The sequence below is a fragment of the Centropristis striata genome, chromosome 2 (assembly GCF_030273125.1).
Source record: "Centropristis striata isolate RG_2023a ecotype Rhode Island chromosome 2, C.striata_1.0, whole genome shotgun sequence".
Lineage (NCBI taxonomy): Eukaryota > Metazoa > Chordata > Actinopteri > Perciformes > Serranidae > Centropristis > Centropristis striata.
The window spans coordinates 23,433,637-23,456,753 of NC_081518.1; the positions used below are offsets into that span (position 1 = coordinate 23,433,637).

The window sequence follows — 23,117 nt, forward strand, 5'->3', positions numbered from 1 at the left end:
CTATAAATACTGACATTTTGGGTCCTTGTCCCAGTCTGGATATCAAACTTAGAGAGTCAGTATTTGACGACCTGGGAATGAGAAATATTACTTATTGCACCTTAAAGCAAATGTCATTTTTGACTCCTACACTACATTGAAATATAATATGTACGTGTGTTTGCAGCACTTGCCACTTTGCACCTCCTTGTCTGAAAGAACCTTTAATAAATACAAAGAGGAGATAAAGAAGCTGCAGGATTTACTGGTGCTTCAGCCTCAAACACTGCAGTTACATGACGAATTGTGTGAACAGAGTGACTGCTTCTACTCTGTGAATATTCTCCTTTGTGTTCTCATCTTTTCTAATTTAAATGTGTGAGATAACAGCTCTAATTTTAGTTTGACAATATCATCTAATCCCGTCCCGCTCTGCACGGCTGCTCACACATAATTGTTTGGAGAAAAAAGACTGAACAAATTCCATTTGTTCATCACTTGTTGCCTTGATTGTTGTAATTAATTATTGCACAGAATTATTTATGAATGCAAATAAGGTTCTATTAATAATTAACTTTAACAAGAGGAGGCACTGCTAATTGTCTTTTTCACAGCAGGAGGTTTCAAATACATCCAGAGACTTATGAGAGGGGCTGGGCAGGTGATTTAACAGTCGTTATCATCAAAACTATAATTAGTAATACAAACAAAAGCATTATCTGAAATCAGTGATTTATTCTTCAGTAATAACGAAGAGTTCTGCTCTTTTCTGCATATGACTAAAAGCTCTGTTATTCCTCTTTTATTTAGAAAAATGTCATTTTTCATAAACAAACTTCATTCAGGAAACATTTTAAGGTAACAAAACGGTTTTATTTTGCACTCACAATGAACTATTTTAAGTATCATGCAACATATTGCCGAATTTTTAAGATAAAAATGTAAAATATTGCATGACTGCCGTTTTTTGGCTTCCGTCATGTTTTACAAACATCATCCAGTGTAAAAGCTGAGTCTCCTCTGAAACAGCTGAAGTTTAAAACTGTCGTTAGTCCAACATGGCTTCGTTGCCCAGTCCAAACCCCTTCGGGCCAAAGTTTTTGGCGTAGCAAACTGAAGAGAAAATTAAAACAAAGCTGAGTTAATGATGAACAACATTTCCTGTGTGTGTGTGTGTGGTCTATACTGTGTGCTGTCTTGCTGTATGTTCATATTTATGACCAGAAATTGTTTTCCAAGTTCCTTCAGTGACAGAATGATCATGACAAGGACTTGTGAATGTACACAGTGGTATACCTTTACAGTAGAGCTCTCCATCCTTGTCTGTCACGTTGGTCGACTCAAGACTTTTACCACACAGGACGCAGCGGAAACAGGTTTTATGCCAGGGCTACACACACACAGAGAGAGAGAGAGAGAGAGAGAGAGAGAGAGAGTTGTTGATAATAATAATAATAATACAGAAAAATAAAGCTTTTAAACAGAACAGTCTAAAGCTTAAATTTCGACCCCCTAGGGATCCAGAAAGAACACATGAGCAATCACAATCTATAAACGGTTATGGGTGCAGCACGGAAAGACCTTTTCAGATCCTTTACTTAAGTAAAAGTACAAATACTGAATACTGAAAATACTCCACTACAAGTAGAAGTCCTGCATTCAAAGACTAAGCACAAACCAGGTATTAAAACAGCCCTGTTTTCAGCTTTGTAATGATGCATTTTCCAGCTGATTCAAGAGTGTATTTAGTAACAAGTAGGAGAATTTAGCAAAAAAAGAAATGGGGAAAACCGTCTTACTTCAGTTCATCACAAACATTCAAAATCATCTGCAGATACATGATTTTTACTGGACTGGAAGGGGAGGAAAAGCTGTCATCTGACCAGTAACAAAATCAGTCAGATAAAGTTAGTTAAGTATAATATTCACCTCTGACATGTAGTGGAGTAGAAGTATAAAGTTGTATAAAATTGAAAGACTCAATCACTGTTACCTTGAATTTGCACTTTAATTACAATACTTGAGTAAATGTATTTAGTTACACTGTGGGAGTGACACAGTTTATGGTCTAATGGTGAGATTATGTAGAAAGATGCTAGAATAATAACTTTTTTGCAACATTTCCAAACACACGTGCAGCAGTGTTGAACTATTAGCACATTAAAGTCACCCACTCGATAAACTGCAACCTGCAAATCTGCCAGAACTGGTTGGAGATAATAGCAAAACAGGAAATGCATGAAAAGATTTTTAGTTTGGGCTCCAAGTGAAAAGAATGGGAGACAGAGTGAATATTAACATGCTAACCACATTTTTTAAAGGTCACAGAGTCATTCGACCTAAATTCTAGAAATATTTTTGCTCTGCTTTACAGTTTTAAACAGTCAGGCAGGTTGATTGCTGCTTAGGTTTTATTGTTTGTCTGTTTGCAGTTTTTCGGTCAGATTTTCTCTGTTTATTTATGTATGAATACAGTTTATTAGATTGCACACAGCCTCTTGTCACATTGGTAGATATTCTTTTCATGCTGGCTGTTTTGTTATTATCCACCAGAACTCCCCACCTGCCTGCCTGACACACCTGGTTCAGAGCAACATGGTCTCACAGAAATCCGTGAAATAGCCACGGATTTCGCTTAAGTCAAAATCCGTGGAATAGCCACGGAATCGCTCAAATTTCCGTGAAACTGACATGGATTTCGCTACAATGCAAGTTAATGACAGTCATATTTTTCTGGCGAGATCTTCACCACAAAGTGATTATGTACATTCAACTAGTGAAGATTTAGAAAATAAAACATATATTTCTCGCTAGAAATGTGATCAAAATCCATTTTTATGCAGAAACTAAGTCAAAATATTGATTTTTCACTAAAAATGAGAGAACTGTCCGCCATGTTTTTTGTTCTGACTGCTGGGACCTTGACAGTCACGTGACTTGGAACAAACCAATAGCCACAGGATATGATTGTCATTAACTTGCATTGTAGCGAAATCCGTGTCAGTTTCACGGAAATTTGAGCGATTCCGTGGCTATTCCACGGATTTTGAGTTCACGGATTTCTGTGAGACCAGGTTGTTCAGAGTCTATGCAGCTGCCTGCAATCAGCTCGTCAAGCCTGTGGGAGTTTATCAGAGCTTCGTCTCATTCAGGCCCCGTTCACACGAGGACGGTGTCAACAGAAGACGCAAAAGTGGCGTCGCGTCTTCACTTTTTATTCCTCGTTTAGATGAGCATTTTCGGGAGGAAATCTGCGTGCATACGGTGACGCAAAAGTGTGTGAAATTCGATTGTATGCAGCCAGGCGGCATCACTTAAAGCCATAAGAGCATCTTTGGGCATGCAGAAGTTTTCACGTCACACATTTTCATCAGCTTCTCCTTCCACAAAGTTCTCCACCATCACTAGATCTCCCAGGTCTCGTTCACAGCCGTCTGGCTCGCCTCCGACAAATTGCTGCATCCAAAATGTGATAGAGGTTTTTACAGATCCTTCTCTGTTCACTAATACTATCTGTACAGATCCTGTACATTTGGTGGAAAGACTGCTGTAAGGACGCATGGAAATAATCCCACGTTTGTTTATTTTCCTTTACTGGAGCATGTATGTGACGTAAACACATATGTGACGTGAGCAGATCTGAGCAGAGTTTTGCGTCTTGGCAGTGTAGACGGACACGCTACGGCGGAGCGTATTTATCTTTTCCACTTTGGAAGGTGGTTTCAGATTTTTGCGTCTTTAAGCCCCCAAAACGTCTAAACGAAAGGCACTTCCGATAAAATATTTTGTCGTTTTTACCTGCGAGCGTCCTCGTGCGAACGGGGCCTCAGTCTCTGTTTGACTGTCATGACTTTGCCACAGAGTTGCTGCCAGAGTTTAACGTTTTGCAGGAATTTTGCTGCACTTTGGTCCTGATTCTCTGCCTCTGTTACTCCACCTGATCGGGCTCTAAGTAAGTAAGTACAAGACTAAAAACACAAAAGCAGCCTGTTTGACAAGATTATTTGGAGCAAAGAGTTCTGAATTCAGACTGCTTTGATCCTGCAACAGGACAGCAATGACTTCAGATTAAAGAATGATGCATGGAAATAAAAGCCAGACTGAAAACAACCACAGGGTTCCTTACCTTTCCTGCACTCATCACCTTCTCTGCTGCGTAGACTGCTTTGGAGCAGCGAGGGCAGCGGTCTGAACAGCCAAACTTTGGGGAAGATTTATGCTCACTGGAGGCTTTAGGAGCAGGAGAAGCAGGTCGTGGTTTAGAGCTAGAAAAAAGGGAATGAAAAGACATTTTGTGAGGACTTCTCTTGTTACTGGTGTTTGGCTTTCTTACCTGTAAGACAGACATATGTCTTTAATCACAGCCTACAAGCTTTGTTGTATTAACCATCTTTCAAAAAAAACTTCTGTGAGTCCCTAAAACTAAAAAGTAGGTGCATATCATGCAACACTAAACCAACTGTATATTTACACTTCAATGTGTCTTATTTTCTACCTGCAACCCCTTAGTAATCTGCCCCCCTTTATAGATAATTGGATGTTGTGGGCAGTTGATTTTCAGAGTGAGACAGCAGTAGATGCCACATAGAAGTGGTGTACTGTACGATATCTGGTTTTTGCCTTAAACTGCATGTTATCATCATATAGTAGGCATATATGTAAACAGGAGACTTATGGCTACCCAAAGAACAATTAAAAACGCCATGTCCTCGCAAAAATTGCCTAACTTGCACATTACTTCACCCCTTTCTGGCAAGATATCATGACATGGTTGCTATCAATGGATTCTTCTAGTTTCATATGAAATAAAATTGAGCCTGCTGAGCCTGTAAAAGGGACAAAACCCCACCAAAAAAATCCAACAGCGTGCAGATTGTAAAGGGGTTAAATGTAGAAGAAGGTAAACGTTTTCAAGCTTCAGATTTGTTTCTGCAGCTGTGATAAAATTGAATAGTTCGGTGTCCAATAATTAAAGGTTCAATTAATCAAAAACACCAGAAAATAAAGAGGTGTAATGAAAGGTTGCAAGCAGAAATTTAAAAAGGTAGATTTATTAAGGATCTCCACACCTAAAACTATCAATACGGCTCAATGTCACTATTGAGTAAGTAAGCAGATGACACATGTGATTCGGGTGGAATTACCCTTTAACCCTCATATTTAGTTCATTTATCAGTAACAGCAATAATGTTCATGGTTTGATTTGACTCGGGGCATGTTTAATTATCCAAAAATGTCAGAACCTAAAAAATCCTACTAAACATTGTTTATATTTAATTAATAACTCTATTACTAACCATGTCAATCAGTATTTAGTGCAATGGTGTTCTTAACCTCTCACAGATCATGACGTTGATTTAAAAAAAAAAAATATTTTTCTGAAAAAAATACTTTTAACTATTTTTCTTAGATTTTTAAACTTTGTAATGGGTCAATTTGACTCAAAACATAACAGGAGGGTTAAGAAAGGTGTGAACACATACTCATGGGGCAGAATGCCAAAACGAGGAGGGTCTGAGCTCAGAGCTCCAGCTCCTTGCCCATATCCGTAGCCTTTTGGCCCGTATTTCTTGCCATAACATGACTTGCAGTAAATCTCCGACTCATGCGCTGCAACTGTAGTGCTGTCCAGCCCTTTCCTGCAGGTCACTGTGTGGAAGAAACATGAAATATTTTACACATTTCAGCCAGTTGTTGAGGCTGCATGTAATGGATTTAGTTTATTCAGACTGGGGAGTGTCATGGTGGAGTAATGGAGGTTAAATAAAGCTCCCACCTAGCCGGTTTTATCAGTCAACAGTGGCATTTACACACAGTCCGGTGTCTTATGTTTCTATTTGTAGGACGAGAGGAGAGCGTGAGGTTAATGTTCGAAAGGAGATGAACACTTAGCAGATGGTTGAGCTCATCACAGAGGCCTTTCACAGCTCCCACTGGAACAATCGAGCAGTCACACAGCCTCCGTCCAGCCAGCTGGAGAGTGTTTGTGTTTGTGCAGAGAGCAGTAAACCTATATGAGGTGTCCCTGGATTAGAACTTTGGCTTTATCACAAGAGGACAAACTCAGGTCAGGACAGACAGACAGACAGAAGGAGAGGAGGGGAAACTCAAAGCCAGAGAGCTGCCATTTAACTACCAGGACATGTTACAAGATGAGTTTTTTATATAGAAAATGTGTGAGATGACCGAGAGGAGGAAATCAGTGCTGGCTGGACTTTAAACAGTAAAAAGAGTCAGAATGATGATTAAGTGAAGGAAGAGTAGAATAAGTGATAAACATATAAAGATGGAGAGGGAATAAGGAAACGAGACAGAAAGGGGGAAATAAGAAAAAGGGAACAGAAGTAAAAAAAGAGGTGAAGAGTGAACGAAGAAGGCAAGAAAGAGAAGGGGAAAATAAGGAAGAAAGGGGGGAAGTTAGAAAAACAGATGAGAAAGGAAGCAAGCAAAAAGTAAAGAATTAAATGGGTCAAGAATGAAAAAACACAAAGATCAAGTAATAGGAATAGGCCTAGTAAATGGAGAGATAGTAGGGAATGGAAAAAATGGACAAAAAGACAGAAATGAGATGGGAAAGAAATAATAATGAAAATGGGAACAAATCAAATAAAACCACAGAAGATGAGAGGAGTTGAAATGGTCCTGTCAGTTTGGATCATCACCCAGAGGAGTCAACAAGACCGCTGATCAGAGTAAAAGAGACGCACAAAAACATGGAGAGACAATGTTAAACAGCTCTATATATTGTGCTGATCCACCATGACACTCTGTCTGCTGGACCACAGAAGAGAGGAAAGAACCAGAGAAGAAAGAAGAAGAGAAAGAACAGAAAGAGAAAGAGAATAGAAAAAGAAAGCCGGCTGCTCACTGCAGATGAAGCAGGGCTTGTGGAAGCTCCTCCCGTTACACTGGATCTCCTCTGCGTGATACACCGTCTTCACACAGGCTGCACACTTCACTCCTCCTCCAAAGTTTGGCATCTTCCAGAAACAAAACAAACCAATTTAAGATCTGCAACTAATTATGTTGTTTACTGACTTAAATTACACCCATAAAACTAACCCTAACCTTAATGTAGCACCTCAACTAAATAACCATTAATCCACAGATTGTTACTTAATCATTTGATATCATGAAATATGCCATAATGCTAAGACATAGCATTATGGCATATTTCATGATATCAAATGATTAAGTTCCCCAGAATGCAATATAATGACTCAAACATATACAGTTTACAGTGATATAAAACAAAGAAAAACATATTTTCAAATTCCAGGAGCTTTAAAATACAAAAAGACATTGAAGTCTCACTTTTTTACAATATGGGATTTTTAATTTATTATCAAAATGAATCGTCTTTGGTTCGACTACTAAACATATGATATGAAATCCAAATTATCCAAAGTGCTTTACACTACAGACGGTGCTCATTCACCCGTTCTCACACACACACACACACACACACACACACACACACACACACACACACAGATGAGCTTGAGCTTAACTTCAGATCCCTCTGGCAGCTTCTTTTTTCATTTGACAAATGCTCATGGCTCATAAATGCTTCTTTAGGTTACACAGAAGTAGGTAACACAGCAAACTTAAGTAAAAGTACAAAAGTATCCGCATCAAAATATACTTTTATAAGTTTAAAAAAATACTTGTGTATATATATCTTCCAAAATTAATATTGAATATTATTATTGATGCATTAATGTAAGCAGCTTTTTAATGTTGTCAAGGTAGGGCTCATTTCTAACTACTTTATACAATGTTATGAGGTTTTTTTTTTTTTTTTAAAAGGCAGATCTTTCTGACCTGAAAAGTAACTAGAGCTGTCAGCTAAATGTAGTGGAGTAATAAGTACAATATTTGCCTCAAAGTGAATGAAAATACTCAAGTAGCCTACAAGTAGCTCAAAATTGTACTAGAGTACAGTACTTGAGTGAATGTACTTTCCACCACTACACAGAAGTAAGAGTTAACTTGAATCAGTATTTGAGAGGACCTACTTTACTTCAATTTGGTCAATAAATAAACCCCCAAAACCTGACTCTGTGATGTCTTGACCTGCTGTATGTTTGTATTTTTAACGTGCAGTCTGGTGGTTAAAATCCTGTTTCCTCAAACCTCTATACTCTCACACATTGTTCCTCGTATTCAGCGTATGATGGTTTTTGTCTCATTTCTCCTCATCAGATTTGACCCTAACATCAGCCTGGAGATGTGACAGCGATGCCCTGCCCGGCCTTCTGTCTGACATTCCAGCTCCTGCTCCTATCAGAGGCTGCCCATCACCTCACAGGACTGGTATGTGATATTCTAGGAACGGAGGCTTTACTGAGGACAGACAAAAGCTGCCTCTCCATCAAACAGGACTGGAAACTTCTGTTTTTCTTGAGAAAAATGTAGAAATCTGACATAGAACTGACTCCTCGTGTTTAGATTCATGTCAAAAAGAAAGATTCTGATAAAATAAATGTAATTACAGCTATAAAAATTAGACTTAGTCATCATAAATAAACTACCTGACCTCTGTATTCTAATAACCAGTTTACTTCAGACAGAAATGAGCTCTTACCTTGAATACAGGCTTGTGTTGCTTCTAACGAGGCAGTGAACGCTCCACAGGCAGCTTAAATACCGTCCATCTCGCCATCACCACAGTCCACCAGTGACGCCTCAGTGAATCTAACCTCCTAAAATAACTTGTGACAGAGCAGAGCCCTCTGACCCTTCGTCCCCCAACTGAAAGAGGCTTGAGCATCAGCCAGTCAAACATTTGTTCTGGACTCACAGGCAGACACCGGAAACTCTAAACAAAACTCTGACAGACAGCTGCAATCAGCCAGCAAACGACATGGTATCTTATAGGATTATGGACATAAATGATAGGAACTTAAAGTATGTAATAGGGACTCATTTGTGAGCTACACAGTTGACACTGTGATGCTTGTTACTCACCAGAAAACAAAAGGTGGTTGGATGAAAAATGTAGAGAAAACAGCTTTCTTTAGTTCCAAATGTGTGGCAAAGTTTCAGAGAAGAGGCTGTATTGCTACTTAATGTTTTACTTTATATATATATATCTATATATATATATATATATATGGTGGCCATTTTTAAGAACTGTCAAGCAACATTTAAATCATTATTCAGGAGTTAAATTTGAACAGCGAAGAGGACAAAACATCCTGGTAGCAGACGTCTGAATCATCACTCACATCTCCGATTTGTTCAGTGATTCAAAGGCAACGAATGAAGTGGGCTGCCATTGTCTCCAATCAGCTGCTGAGTCATCAACAGATAATAAAAGATATCTAATATAACATGACCTGAATGTGGCATCAGTCAGCTTGTCAGACTTTAAAACCTTAAGGAACAACATTAACGAATCCATGCTGTGATTTGGTTTCAAAAACTCTTGACATTTTGGAGATTCCTGTATTTTCTGTGATTGGATTACAAGCACTTATGTTCTCTAAACTGCTGAGAATCCCATTTAGAGTCAATATACGTAGAAATGCTGCACATCCTCTGAGTGCTCTAGGCCTCTTGTTTGTGGTTCTAAAGTTTCATGAGGCTGTGATTATCCTAGAGGTCACAGCAGCTCATTTTATACAGGGAGGTCAAGTTAAAAAAAAAAAATTCTCTCACTGCAATGAAATGCTACTTTGGGGACAAATATTATCACACATGAATAACACTGGGCTCATTGAATCCACAAGAGTCTTAGCTTTCCAGTGATATCCAATTTATGCAACTAACAGACTGTTTAGGGCCCCCAGTATGCAGAAATGTTCAAATACAATAGGGGAAAATAACACAATTTGGACTTAAACTGCATGGTATGTATATAAAGTAGGTACGTATGTAAAGAGAGTTGTGGGTGCTCACTCATAAATTATTCAAACGACTTGATTCAGTGATTCAAAAAACTTTTCAGCCTTGCAAAAGAATAGACTAACTTCAAAGTGTTATTGGTAGTGATATGGAACAGGTCTTGTGCATACAGGTGACTTGATACACGTCCCTGCCATTAGTTACACATTATTCCACTGATTAATTTGGAATCTTATTGAGGAGTGAGACGTAAGCAGCGCATATACATTCTGTAATGCATCCACACTGACACGGTTGCATTAAGTGAATTGTAATCTGCGTAGATTTGATAGTGGAGATATTCAGAGTGAAGGGGGGAGACAGAGGGGAAGAAATGCGGGAGAGGGCTCCGAGACGGATTCGAACCCGGGCCGCCCGCTTGTGAGGACTGAGCTGCTATGGCAGCGATGGGCAACTTAAATGCTGGTGGGGGCCACAATTTTTGATCGACACTACCACAGGGCCACATATAGGACCGTGCACTTAAGCAGATATGATGAAACTGCAATTTTAAATATGTTTACTGTGCAGGAACTTAACATATTTCATGCTAAAATGCATGTATAACAGTATACATAGGAATACAAAAGGTTTGAAGCAAATAAAAAATAACCACTTACTGTGATTTCTTTTTTTTCAGTGCAAGAACAGCAGACCAACATTAATTGCAAGAAGTAATTTTGTGCATTTTTACACTACACTTTTAAGATTTCATGCTCAAATGCATGTAGTTGTATGAGGGCCACTTCAAGTGAGGGTGCCCATCCCTGCTCTATGGTATGCGCTCCACCAGGTGTGCCACCGGGGACGCCCTCCTGTTTTTTAAATTTTTAACTGCATGTGCATGATATGCAGCAGTGCACCATGAAGCCAGTAAACACCAATGTTAACATGCAGGAATTAAAAAAAAAAGTTTTATGAGGAAGAAAAAGCCCTGAACACATTTGTTGTAGGTCAAGTATTGCACAAGAAATCTGCAATACGTTTCAGTGAGTAACCCTTAACACAAACTTGTTTCTTTGTAATAAAACTCCTCAGGGCGCCTTTAGTCTGTGATACGTACACAAATGTAATATTAGTCAATATTTGCCATTTACCTCTATATTGAGATCAAAGGGGTGCAAATATTCAAGCAAATTGCATCTTTGCATCACATGGAATTCTGTAAATTGAGTATCTTTGGGGTTTGGACTGTTGATTTAATGTATTCAATTTATATAGGGCTTTTTAAAGACCCTCAGGCGCTTTAGATTTGTCAAAAGTAATTTGAAGACTTGATACTCACTTTTCTTACTTTAAAGACTAAACAATTGATAGTAAAAGTAATTACAATTACTTACAAAAAAGCAAATTAATCTCAAAGTATTTGATGGTAGCAGCCCCATATGAGTTATTTTAATCATTCCATGTTGTGAAGAGAAACAGACAAACAGACATGATGTTCATAGAAAAATGTATTTAAATTCAATAGCACTTTACATTTAATATGAAATCAAAAACAAAAGGTCATTTCCTTATAAATTAAACTTGTCTGATTAGTCTTAGTCACAAATATTCACATTTTCTTAACACCTTTTTGAAACAGGGTAACATTTTACATGTACATATGTGCAAAAGTCAGACAAAATGATCAATCAGCAACAATTCCAATCAAACTCTTCTTTCAGTCAAAAATACCTGACCGTTCCCTCTTTATACCACTGATTCTTTTTACTACTCTTGGTAATTTAAAGAAACAAAAAAAATCAACGAAAAAATTAAATCTCTATTAAATTATGCCAATTTAGACCTGGTTCCTACCATTATGATAACGAGTATTAAAATAGTGTTCATGAGTTTCTGCTGTGAGAATGAAGACAATGAGTGGCTGTGAAATGTTCTGAGGGGATGAACTGAATACTGTAAGATGCTAACCAGACAGAAAATAAAAAGTCACCCACCCATGACACAAACACCCAAACACACACATTATGTACACAGTCATCAGGGGGTTTCCCTTTAGGGGGTTCAGGACTCGTCTGTAACCACGTCCAGCTTCCTCTGAGGGATGTAAACAGTTTTGGTGGTCAGGTGTCCACCGGTGGTAACCATGGCAGCCAGAGGGGAGACGGGGACCGGGGTGTGGAAGAAGCTGTGCTGAGGGAGCGCCGTCCCTTTAGGGGTCGTCATCAGAGGCTGCAGGACAAACATTACATGTTTAATGTCTCTGATAAATTATTTCTAAAAAATTGGAATGACATGGAATTTAATTATACAACACTTCTCCAAGTGCCCACAAGTGTCATGAATATTGGAAAACAATTGATCTCCTTATTACATATTACATATTGAACTATTTGCATGTTTCCAGTCTCTACTGTCCTCTCTTCTCAGCTCTGTGTAATTTTAAGCTTAATTTTTGTTACTTTTTCTAACCAAAACTTTCGTAACCTATCATCCGTTCAAGGACTGTAGGAAAGTTCAAATTCCTACAAAAAGGCCAGTTATATAGATAAAAAAAAATTCAGAAAGAAAACATACTTTTCAGAGGGTTAATCTTAAATGACAAATTCAACCAAATCAGCTGCACCTCGTCTTGTCCCTGCTACTTCATTTAAACTACTTTCTCCTAAAAAAAAAAAGCCCACGTTAAAACAGCTGACGGCAACATTGGAAGTCTCTTGATACAACTCAAAGAAATCAGAAACAGAATCTTTATGGCTTGTGAACTAGCCCTTTAAAAATACAAGGACAAAGCTGTTTTGGTTCACAGGCTAAACAAGAAAAATGCCAACATTATGGATGTCTTAAAGTATGTAAATAAATCGGATTTAGGCTACCTATAGGGTCACAAAATATATTGTGCTAATGGTAATACAACACAAACATCCCTATAAATGTTTGCAGCTGAGTGCAATGTGCACTTATTTTTGCATTTGATAGCAATTATCCATGTGGAAAAGTATAAATGTTGCATTTGTCTTTGTGTAGCCTCCTGTCTTCTCAGTGCAGAGAGAAAATATATCATTTTTAGCCTGTGAGCTACAGGTTCTGGCCGACAACATGCAGAAGCATTCCTCAAAACTTCAGACAAGGAATTCAAATGTAACAGAGAAATTTTTGGGGGGGGATTTAATATCGGAGTCTGTCAGAGCTGATGTTTTAAACTGGACACCTTGAGACTGTGAATGAGGATGACATGATTTGAAGTAAACTACACCCTTCATAAATGTGCTACTGTTTTTACAATGAGGCTCATTTGCATAGTAAAGGTGGCAATTCACACCAAAACGTACGCATATCACCACATTTAAATACGTGCAATTACCACAGGAGCACAGGGAACTTTGCAGGTGCTTTGAGAATCAGTTTCTTTTGTCTCATTTGTGCAGGTTTAGTTTGTGCATTAAAATCCTTTTATGAATTCACCCATCAGTCTGATTTGTGGTGTGAAATTTCAAGGCTCTCTCCCTCAAGAGTTTTAATCAAGTAATTATTAAGTTCATGTTTAATGCAATAGAATACTCCTGGATATTAGTTATGCACTCTCATAAAGTTGGGGCACTTGGGAGAGCGATTTCTTTGAAAAAGGCTGATTTTAGTCTCGTAGTATTACTCAGTGAGTAAATGGAGCCAAGAAGACATTATATAACTATTCCCACATGTTAAGGAGCAGAGGAGTTACTGTCTAATCATGTTTTTTACCTGTTGTACACTGAACAGGGCCATTGGCTGCCCTGCCAAAGACTGTTGGACGGGCACCGGGGACACAGGTTTGATGAAGACCATCCCTCTCTGCTGCAGAGCCAGCGGGCTGGGCAGGGTGTTGGCCCCATCGGGAGTCTGCGGGGAGGCGAAGGCGTTCCCTGGGCCGGAGCCTGAGATGAGACCCAGGTTCTGCAGGGTGAAGTTGAGGATGGCCGGACTCGGGCTGTGGAGGCGGTGGGCCTGATCGGCGGCGGTGTGAGGTGAGGAGGCGGCGGCAGGTCTGTGAAGACGAAGGCTGGTGGGTGTAATCTCCTGGGCGAGGGCAGGTCTGGAGCCTGGTGGAGGACACAATGAGACAGGTAAGAGATGCCTGCAAACCATAAATATAACTATTTTGAGTTTAAAAACCCCTCAAAATATCTTGTGAACCACCTCATTTACATATGGTGTGCCAAAATATTAGAAACACAATAATTTACAATAATGTGCAATCCAATACAACGTAAACACTAAATACAGCTTCAAAAATCCCCAAATATTATAACCATTATAAAGTTTATTTAGAGTTTTAAAAAGTTTATAGAAGAATTAACAGAAAGAAAGAACAGCAGACCAACATTAATTGCAAGAAGTAATTTTGTGCATTTTTACACTACACTTTTAAGATTTCATGCTCAAATGCATGTAGTTGTATGAGGGCCACTTCAAGTGAGGGTGCCCATCCCTGCTCTATGGTGTGCGCTCCACCAGGTGTGCCACCGGGGACGCCCTGTTTTTTTAATTTTTAACTGCATGTGCATGATATGCAGCAGTGCACCATGAAGCCAGTAAACACCAATGTTAACATGCAGGAATTAAAAAAAATGTTTTATGAGGAATTTTATTAATGCTTCTTTCTATTTTTGCTGCTGTGACACTGAAAATTTCCCCACTGGGGCTAAAAAATAAATATCTTCTTATATCTTAATTTTCTAAAGAAAGTAAAAGAACAACAATTTCAAATCATTTGTCAATTACCAAGAAAACAAAAAAAACAATCTGTTTCCAGGTAATCAAATGTGACTTTCTGCTAGTTTTCTATTTTTCGTGTCATTGTAAATTGAATATCTTCTGATTGTTGGTCGGACAAGTTGATTGATCGACCAAAAAGGCAATCAAGAAGGAAAATAATTAATTCACTGCTAATCTGACAATAAAGTAAAGTTTTCCACTGTGGTTTGAAGAAATTAGGTGCACCCTGAGACTTCACATCCACATTTTGTGCGTTTTTACCTGCAGTTGGCGTCTGGTAGATGTAAGTGGGAGTTGAGGCTTTGTTGTTTTCTCTCCCTGAACCTTGACTCTCCTTGTCACTGACGAGGGCCTGCTGGGAGATCGGGATCAGGTATCCTGCTGGTACTAAAGTCTGAACAGGCAGAAAAATAAAAGGTCACACATACTGCTGTTAAATCAACAAACACAACAAAGATATCAAGTCATTTCAGAAGCCACTCTCACCTCGCCGTGGAGCTGTCCCGGCGTGAGCGGTACGACTCTGACTGGCGTTAATCCCGCCTCGCTGTCTGAGTTCGCCATCTTGTCCTCTTTGTCCAGGAAGGTCTCCAAGCTCTGTTCCAGTGTCTGACTTGCCGCAGCACCGCCAGGGGTGTTGACGAACTCCGGGTCCAGGTGGAGGGCGCGAGGTGAGGGCCGGCTTGAGAGCTGATTGCCGCGACGGGCTTTCAGACGGGCCTGCAGGATCTCACACAGCTTTGGAGAGGCGTCCTATGGGAGACGAGGTAGACAGAGAGGGTGGGGAGGGAATATTTAATGTTAGAAATAAATAACAGCATAACAAACAAGTGATTTTGTCTTTTAAAAAGCAGTTGTATTGATTAAAAAACACATCTTTTGATGGCTTTATTGCGTAGGAATTTGCAGGTGACTTGCAGACGTTTTAAATGCTCAAAAAGTAAATGTATTTTTTACCTTAATGTTTTCGGCCCTCTTGGCTTTGGAGGGGCTGCTCTCTAAGGTTGAGTCTGACCGCAGCCGTTTGAGCGTCAGCGGGCTGATGTCTGCCGCCCTGAACGTCGGGAGGCCCGTGGCTGCGTATTGGCCCGTCGGGCTTTGCCCCGTCTTCTCCTCAAAGGTCATAGAGCGCACAGCGAGGCTGGTGGGCTGCGGCCTGACCAGAGGGTTGGGCCTTGGGCAGGACGAGGGTTGCAGGTACACGGCGTAAGACCCGCCGCCCCGCTGCTGAGGCAACAGGACGGGGATGAGGGGCGAACATTGAGCGGGGATGTAGGCAATGGAGCTGGCGGGCAGGGCTGCTAGGGGCGTGTGCGGGGTGAGGTGGACAGTAGTGTTGACTCTGCTCTCCTGGGTTGGAGTGAGCAGCGACTCCATCGACACAGAGGAGGTCGGCTCGAGCCTCACAGCAGCAGCAGGCTTTGGATTCTCAGCTCCGGACCTGGAACAGAAACAAGACTCTTGTTTAACCAAGGAACCAATACAGTTATCGTCATAGATTCCTTTAAATTAACACTATAGATCTGCAATAGGGTTATGAAACTGTAGGCTGAACCTGTTGTATGGTTCTTATTAAATAATAATATCATAATATCACTGCCTCATTACAAAGACTCTGGAGTTGTAAAAGTGAAGTCACAGGCTGACTGCTCATTATTTTCGTCATTGTGGTTAGTAATGATGCATTCTGAGCATTGCATAAGAAAAATTGACCCAAATGAAGCTTAAAATTGTTAAATTTCTTCAGAAACCGCTTTGTTCTACATGTTTCATTTAAAACATGTCCAAAAATAGTTTGTAATAACTAGATCCTGTAAAAAACATTAAATTCTGCTCCTCAATGACACTGCGAAGCCACGAGTGATTCTGCTGATTCACTGAAAATCTGTTTACACAGGACAGGCTGGAAGTAGACTCACCCATACATTAATCTTTATAATATATTAATATAATATATTAATCCTTGCAGTTACTACTATAGATCTGCAATAGCCTTATTATGAAACTGGGAGCTGAACTGTTCAGTTTGTTAAATGTTAAATGATCAGTTTGTTAGTTTTTGTCCCTTTTAGAGACGTCCTGTAGTATGGTTCTTTTTAATGTATATGCTTCTCACTGCCTTATTACAAAGACTCAGAAGTTATATAGGTTTTTATATAGATATTTAGAAGTCACAGACTGACTGCTCGTTATTTGGATCATTTTGGTGACGGGTAATCATGCATTCTGAGTACTGCATGAGAAAAAAATTACACAAATGAAGCTTAAAATTGTGATATTTCTTCAGAAATCGCATTATACTACATGTCTCATTTAAAACATGTCAAAAAAATAAAGCGTTTGTAGTCACTAGATCCTGTAAAAAACATTAAATTCTGCTCTTCGGCGACACTGTGAAGCCATGATTATTCACTGAAAATCTGTTTACACAGAGCTGAGGGGAGAGGACAGGAGAGGCTGGAAGTAGACTCACCCCGACTCCTGGTCGAGCTCGATCTTACAAATAGCAGCGAGTTGGGCCATTTTGTTCGGGATGTCAATGTTTGATGAATCGCCTGAAGACAAAACAGTAAAAGATTGCGTCATTTCACCATTCATAATAATGCACCACAGCAGTATGTTTGTCTAAAGAAGCATTTCTATACTCACTGAGGACGCTCTTCACCGGGCTGCTGGGGGCGGAGTTGATCTTGCGGCGGTCGTCCTGAATGCTCTTTGCGAGCTTTATGAGGGAGGGGTGCCGGGTGAAGCCGCGTTTCCTCCCGGGGGATGAAAAAAGGTTTTTGGCACAGTTGTCTACAGTCGGACGAGACTCCAGGACACTTTTCTTCTTCTTGGACGAGCTTTCAGATGTGGCGTTCTCCAAGTCTGAAACAAGAGTTTAGTCTGTGAAACTAGGAGATACTAATTTAACATAGTATGTATTTTACATACATTTTAGGAAATCTTTAACTGGTTTTATGTCCATTCTTGTCCATTTATGGCATGTAAGTTCCTTTTCTTAAAGCACTTTGTTGTACTATACAAATTAAGTTTAGTATGATTATTGTTAGTTGCCAATCATTGCTCAAAATAAACTGAAATATATGTCTACTTGTACAGTAGTTTTCACATAAGACAGCGAGATAGGTGTAATGTCATACGCCAAATTCTAATTCTGGACCAAAATGTAAACAATACGGAAATGAAAGAAAGGCGGTCTGCTGATACCTTTGACTTGTGGGAATTCTTCCGGGCCGACCCATTCAAAAGCTGGTTTCTTCCCTCTCTCTTCTGTCACATGGACTTTCTCGATGAGCTTCAGGCTACGCAGCACGTTGGCTATATCGTACAGCCGGCGCACTTTGGCTGGAAACACAAAAAACACAAATGATCTACTGCCAATATAGACACAGAACAGAGTCTGACAACATCTCACACACGACATAGCATCTGCATCCAAAATAAAAATAAATCAACTTTCAACACCTTGTACAAACCAAATATGTGAGAAATAAACAGTTAATGACACCAGACAGACAGTTCAACTGTTTCTATTCACAGAACCAGTCCAGTTTTTTTTCAAATTGCACGATAATGGTTTATTAATATTATATGGGTATGGGAAACATTTGAGTGCAGTAATTGTGCATGTAATGTTATAGAGACTTTAATCATGTTATATTGGTAATAAATGCATTTTGTATAGTAGTAGTAAAAGACTGTATTAACAAATATATTGAGGTGTAAAAATATAAATTCTAACACATTTTATAACATCTGCAATAATACGCTGTATTGTATTGAACAGACTGTTCTCCAAAATGAGATCTAAAATCATCCACCAGCATCATTCTACTTTGACCCTGCACAATACTGGTAAACACTCTGTATCTGGCGGTCTCTGAACTCACTCTTGAACTTGTTCTTGTCCTGATCGGCGCCCTGGTCCTCTCCGATCAGGATCTTGGCAGCCACGTCCAGACTCACCACACGAGGGTTAGACACCAGGAAGAGCATGACGAACTTCTGGCTCATTACACGCAGAGATTTGTCCTTCCGGCTGTTAACAGAAGCTGGAGAGGACAAACAGAAAGGGAAATATCAGATTACTGCGCCACCAAACTAAGAAATTAATCAATTTCCGGCACATTTATTTACATTTTCCCTATTGAATAGGTTTTGCAAGTTAATTTTCAAGGATGGAGATTGTCTGTGGAACAAACAAGATTGAATAGATCTGATCTCCACTTCTCTCACCTGCTTTGAACTCTACTCCTGGGAGCTCCACGAAGAAGAGCTCCTTCTGCCCCTGCTCCCCGCTCTCCAGCTCCACCACCTCCTCGTTCTCCTTCTCCTCGCCGTCGAAGTCGAACTCCTTGTCCAGCAGGCGCTGCCGGATGTGCAGCATCTGCTGGCCGTACTTGTGCTCCTCGCCCACCTGCTTCAGGATGGCCAGAGTCTGAGCCAGCTTGGTCCGGCCGTGCCACGTGTAGCGGTTCTTGGCGGAGCGGCTCACCATGTGCAGACTCTCCAGCACGTTCATGATGTCGTAGATGCGCCGGCGCTCTACGTCTGTGGAGGCAGAAGGAGAAAACACAAAGCAAAACTCAAGTTAACAACTGAGCTGGTGCCTCAAATAGAAAAATAAACTTATCACAGTAGAAAATGGAAACAATTGAAAGGAAAAATGTGAATTTGCCACAAAAATATAATTACATATGAGAATAAACCAGATTTCAAATGTGGAATAACTTTAAAAGCTTTCTTCCAAAATGAAAATTACTGACAAATTCAAATATGGTATAATGTAACAAATTAAGATGACAATCATTATTTGTAATATAATTACTGCAGTTATTATGGAATCATTATGATGTTCATCATTAAATAGAAAGTACATTTAAACCTTTATTACTGATTTGACATCTATTACTACATAATTATTTCTAAATGCTTGGTCCCAGTAACTTCTAATGTACAATGTATTAACTCAAAACAATTTACTGACTTATAGAAATGAAAGCAACTATTAACTGTTGTCATAAGGTCTTACATCGACTGTGATCTTAATACAGGGTTCATGAAGCTTTTTAAGACTTCTCTGACTCTGAATCTGTGCAAAAATCATATTAATTTGCTTAGCTTTCAGGATTTGGGTGGGAAAGCATTAAAAGTAAATTAGTTTTCCCAGATTAAATGTTTGGAGTTGATCCCCAGTGGACTTATTCAGCAAGTGATGCCTTTAAGCTTCTGGGTCTGGTTTACTATCTGCTCTAGGTTTTAATAAATTCTTCTACACAGATATGGTATTCATTTCGGTCCAAAATGATGCGAAACTGCATAATTGTTATCTTAAAAACATCAAATATATGGGTGCATCTGAGTCTACCACACAATTAGGAAGAATACTGTTAAGATGGTAAGAGAGAATGTGAAAAATATTTTATGCAACCTAAATTATGCTCAAGCTTTTCCAAATTCTTATTGACAGATATGGTCATAATACTGGTGTAAAATTACACATTTTTAAAAACGAGTCTACCACAAATGTAGGAAAAATTTTGTTGCGGATGGTATGAAATAGTGTTGAAAATCTTTTTAAAAACCTATATTGAGCACTGTGAAGGTACGCAAACCAAAATGTCCCAGTCTCATCACATCCAAACAGTTACTACAAATGCAAATATGAAAATACAGTTGACAAAATTAATTTACAGATATCATAGACATCAATAGTTGATGGAAAAACGTACTGAGCTCTGTGGCCACATCGTCCAGGCAGATGTCGTTGTTGAGGGCAGGGTTCGGGTAATCTGGGTAGCGGGCGAGGAACTTATGACAGAGCAAACCCAGACTTTTATCTTTCCTGCTGATCATTTTCTCTGACTCTTCTCCATTTTCTGTGTCCTGCACAAAGACAACAGATAAGAAATGTAAACCTCTGAACACCTTGACTCATCAGAAAGTGTCCATCATGTGTTGTGTAATGCTTTTCTTTTTTTCTGTACCTGTGAAGGGTCGAGACCGTCCCGCCCATCGTTGTCCATGCACAGCTCCTTCTCTCGGTTCCTGATGTCAGGACTAGCAGCACTGATGAGCATTTTGAGGTTTGAAGTTGGCGTCCAGGGGTCGACAGAGCCGACCTCCCTTCCCTTTGTGGGTGTCGTGAGGGGACCCATGGTCGGCTGGTTCTCCACTGACGCTGCACACTGACCTGATAACTTCTTTGGAGTATTTACAGGAAGCTGGGGTGCTACGAAGCCATCATCCTGGTCAGCAGAAAGGAGAAAAATATACATAAGATAAGTGTATTTATTCCTACTCAGGTGTATTATAATATAATAAAAACGATGAACAATATACGTCTGAGAGGCATTTGAGTTCCTTTGTGCTTACTGACCTGTGAATGAGAGTTTTCAGTCAGGTTTTGAGATTCGAGCGCTGACATTTTCCACCCTAGCATAAGAATTTAATAATGATTATATTAGCTAAAGTTAGGTAAGCATTAATATAGTAATACATTCAGCTTAAGCAGAGTTTCCTGACCATTATGAAGCTCAGATGCAGCACTCAAGCCAAATCAATGTAAAACCTGTGAGGAAAGCATCAAAACTAAATTTGTTTTGACAGATTTAATGTTTATAGTGTTTATATATCATCTGCACTAATTCTTGTACACCAATATTGTAACGATATCAGGCCAAAATTATGTAAAATTGCATATGAAATATGTGGGTCCACCCAAGTCTTCAACAAATTTAGGAAAAATGCTGTTAATGATAGTATAGACAACTCTTACTTAAAAAAAATGTTTTTTTGCTCTAGCGTTTCCACATTTTTGTACACATATAAAAAAATGCACCAAAATGATGTAAAACTAACTTTGAAAACTATTTTATTGTAGCTTCTTTTAAAATCTTGTACAGAGAAACTGGTTCAAAATTAAGTGAAATTGTAACTTGGGGAAAATGGTAAGAAACAATGTTGAAAACATTAATTAATAAAAAACAACCCTATATTATGCTCTTATCAGTATGGCTAACATACTTATATTTGTACTATTTAGTACAAATGCAGTTCATCAGACATATTAATCAGCATCTATTTATTTTATGGGTTTTAGCTAACATACATTTAGTTTAGCAGTACTGCTATTTAAGTTATTACATAATTTCCTTACCGTTATTTCAGTGGAGCATACTTGTCGGATAAAACAGCGTGACAGCAATTACCTCAACTTTGTTCAGATGATTGAATTACGTTTGATTAATGAAGCCTTTCCTGGTGATGTTGATCACAAAAATCAGTTTAAATCTAATCAAAACACCAGACTGATATTGGCGGTAACTGACGTGTGTTCCATCGAATCGCCGGACCCAACGGACGCGGCAGTCCCGCCCTTTTCGATCGGAATCAGCCAATGGGTGCCCCGGACGAAGCGGCGGAGCGGAAGTGGAAAGCCCGTCCCGCGCAGGTAAACTGTATTTGAAATCCTTGGCGCGGAACGTCTTGTCTGCAAACAGCGGCGGCTCGCTTTAAAGTTTGATACGTTTGTGGCAAAATATGAATCATTACTGTAAGATAAAGGTTATATTTGTAAGGTGACGTGTCTAAAAAGCGTTACAATACCCCCTGAAAGTCAATGTTTATGTCCGAGTGCCCGCCGGCTGATAAATCTTAGCAACGAAACCGGATTATCCAGATAATTTACACATAATTTGCTTTGTTTTAAAAGAAACAACATCGACGTTTATTAACGTTAACATGGCTTGCAAGTCAATCTTTTCTAAAGAGGAGGCGGTAACCTAGCGACACCGAAACCAGAGCTTTACTTAAACACAACATGTTGATAATTTTAAGATAAAACGTCCACACTTTAAGTAGATAAAACACACAACAACTTACCGAAATCAGCCGAACAAGCCTTGCTTAGAGTAAACTCCCCATCTTGAGGATCCAAGCTTCCCAAAAGATAAATCCGAGCCTTAAAATGTGGATTTTAACAGTCGAGTCCACACGTTTCCACGCAGAATAACCATTAAAGTTGAAAAGCAGAAGAAAATGTGCGCGGCTCTAGCTTTTTCCCCCCCTCTTGCTGAGTAAGGAGTGGCCTCTTGGTCAACTTTACTACAGATGTGAAAAGTTTGCCCAATTGTGTGTGTGACCACCAGCAGCAGCAGCATTATTAGGCCCGCCCAGTGCGAGCATGCGCGCTCCCGACAGGCCCTGCAGAAAGAGGCGGGTACAGATCAAATCAGATACTGTATAATGTTATGCAGCCCTGCAGCATATAAGGGTAAATTGCCATTGTGATGCATTTTTTTTTAACGTGAAACGATAATCATGCAAATATATGTATACAAATGTGCTGTACAGGGTGCTGATTGGTGTGTTTTAATGTAATCTCTCATGATTTTCCTGCAGGGAGCCTGGCTGGATTAACCTTCTAGGACCTCAGCAGAGCAAATATTTGCATTTGGGGCCCCCATTGACCAACCCCAAGTCCCCATTGGGTTTTTTTTAAAACCTTATCAGCAACTCTCTGCAGCCAGTAAACAACACATGTGTAC

General features: G+C 39.5%; 2 protein-coding genes across 9 annotated transcripts; both read right to left on the reverse strand.

The window, feature by feature from the left end:
- Window positions 1-910: 910 nt before the first annotated feature.
- csrp3 (cysteine and glycine-rich protein 3 (cardiac LIM protein)) lies at window positions 911-6,959 on the reverse strand. 3 transcript variants are annotated; one of them, XM_059355639.1, is made up of 5 exons: window positions 6,848-6,959; window positions 5,463-5,628; window positions 4,106-4,244; window positions 1,282-1,369; window positions 911-1,092 (listed from the first exon to the last, which is right to left on the reverse strand). In XM_059355639.1, exons 1-5 carry the CDS (start codon window positions 6,957-6,959, stop codon window positions 1,028-1,030), a joined length of 570 nt encoding a protein of 189 aa, XP_059211622.1. In that variant the 3' UTR covers window positions 911-1,027. The 3 variants fall into 3 exon arrangements, with proteins under 3 accessions (XP_059211622.1, XP_059211620.1, XP_059211621.1); XM_059355637.1 differs by having other exon boundaries at window positions 1,276-1,369; XM_059355638.1 differs by having other exon boundaries at window positions 1,276-1,369; window positions 5,457-5,628.
- A 4,344-nt stretch (window positions 6,960-11,303) lies between these two features.
- e2f8 (E2F transcription factor 8) lies at window positions 11,304-22,688 on the reverse strand. 6 transcript variants are annotated; one of them, XM_059353519.1, is made up of 15 exons: window positions 22,453-22,688; window positions 21,094-21,139; window positions 20,948-21,003; window positions 20,556-20,816; window positions 20,301-20,454; window positions 18,805-19,119; window positions 18,459-18,620; window positions 17,776-17,913; window positions 17,215-17,433; window positions 17,039-17,120; window positions 15,523-16,006; window positions 15,052-15,318; window positions 14,827-14,959; window positions 13,552-13,889; window positions 11,304-12,042 (listed from the first exon to the last, which is right to left on the reverse strand). In XM_059353519.1, exons 3-15 carry the CDS (start codon window positions 20,993-20,995, stop codon window positions 11,875-11,877), a joined length of 2,769 nt encoding a protein of 922 aa, XP_059209502.1. In that variant the 5' UTR covers window positions 20,996-21,003; window positions 21,094-21,139; window positions 22,453-22,688; the 3' UTR covers window positions 11,304-11,874. The 6 variants fall into 6 exon arrangements, with proteins under 6 accessions (XP_059209502.1, XP_059209495.1, XP_059209483.1 ...); XM_059353512.1 differs by lacking the exon at window positions 22,453-22,688 and adding an exon at window positions 21,728-21,948; XM_059353500.1 differs by lacking the exon at window positions 21,094-21,139.
- Between the last annotated feature and the right edge of the window lie 429 nt (window positions 22,689-23,117).

Bases quoted from the DNA above. Each gene is read 5' to 3' on its own strand.
- e2f8 (XM_059353499.1), bottom strand. From the start codon at position 21,010: ATGCTAGGGTGGAAAATGTCAGCGCTCGAATCTCAAAACCTGACTGAA. The intron at 17,914-18,458 runs GTGAGTTCAGAG...TTGTGTTTCCAG, and splicing joins GGACAAGAACAAGTTCAAGA to CCAAAGTGCGCCGGCTGTAC. The intron at 14,960-15,051 runs GTGAGAGTGGCT...CTGCCTGTTCAG, and splicing joins CGGGACAGCTCCACGGCGAG to ACTTTAGTACCAGCAGGATA.
- csrp3 (XM_059355638.1), bottom strand. From the start codon at position 6,959: ATGCCAAACTTTGGAGGAGGAGTGAAGTGTGCAGCCTGTGTGAAGACG. The intron at 4,245-5,456 runs GTTCACACCTTT...CCTTTTTTCTAG, and splicing joins ATTCTGCCCCATGAGTATGT to CTCTAAACCACGACCTGCTT. The intron at 1,370-4,105 runs GTAAGGAACCCT...GTGTGTGTGTAG, and splicing joins AGGTGATGAGTGCAGGAAAG to CCCTGGCATAAAACCTGTTT.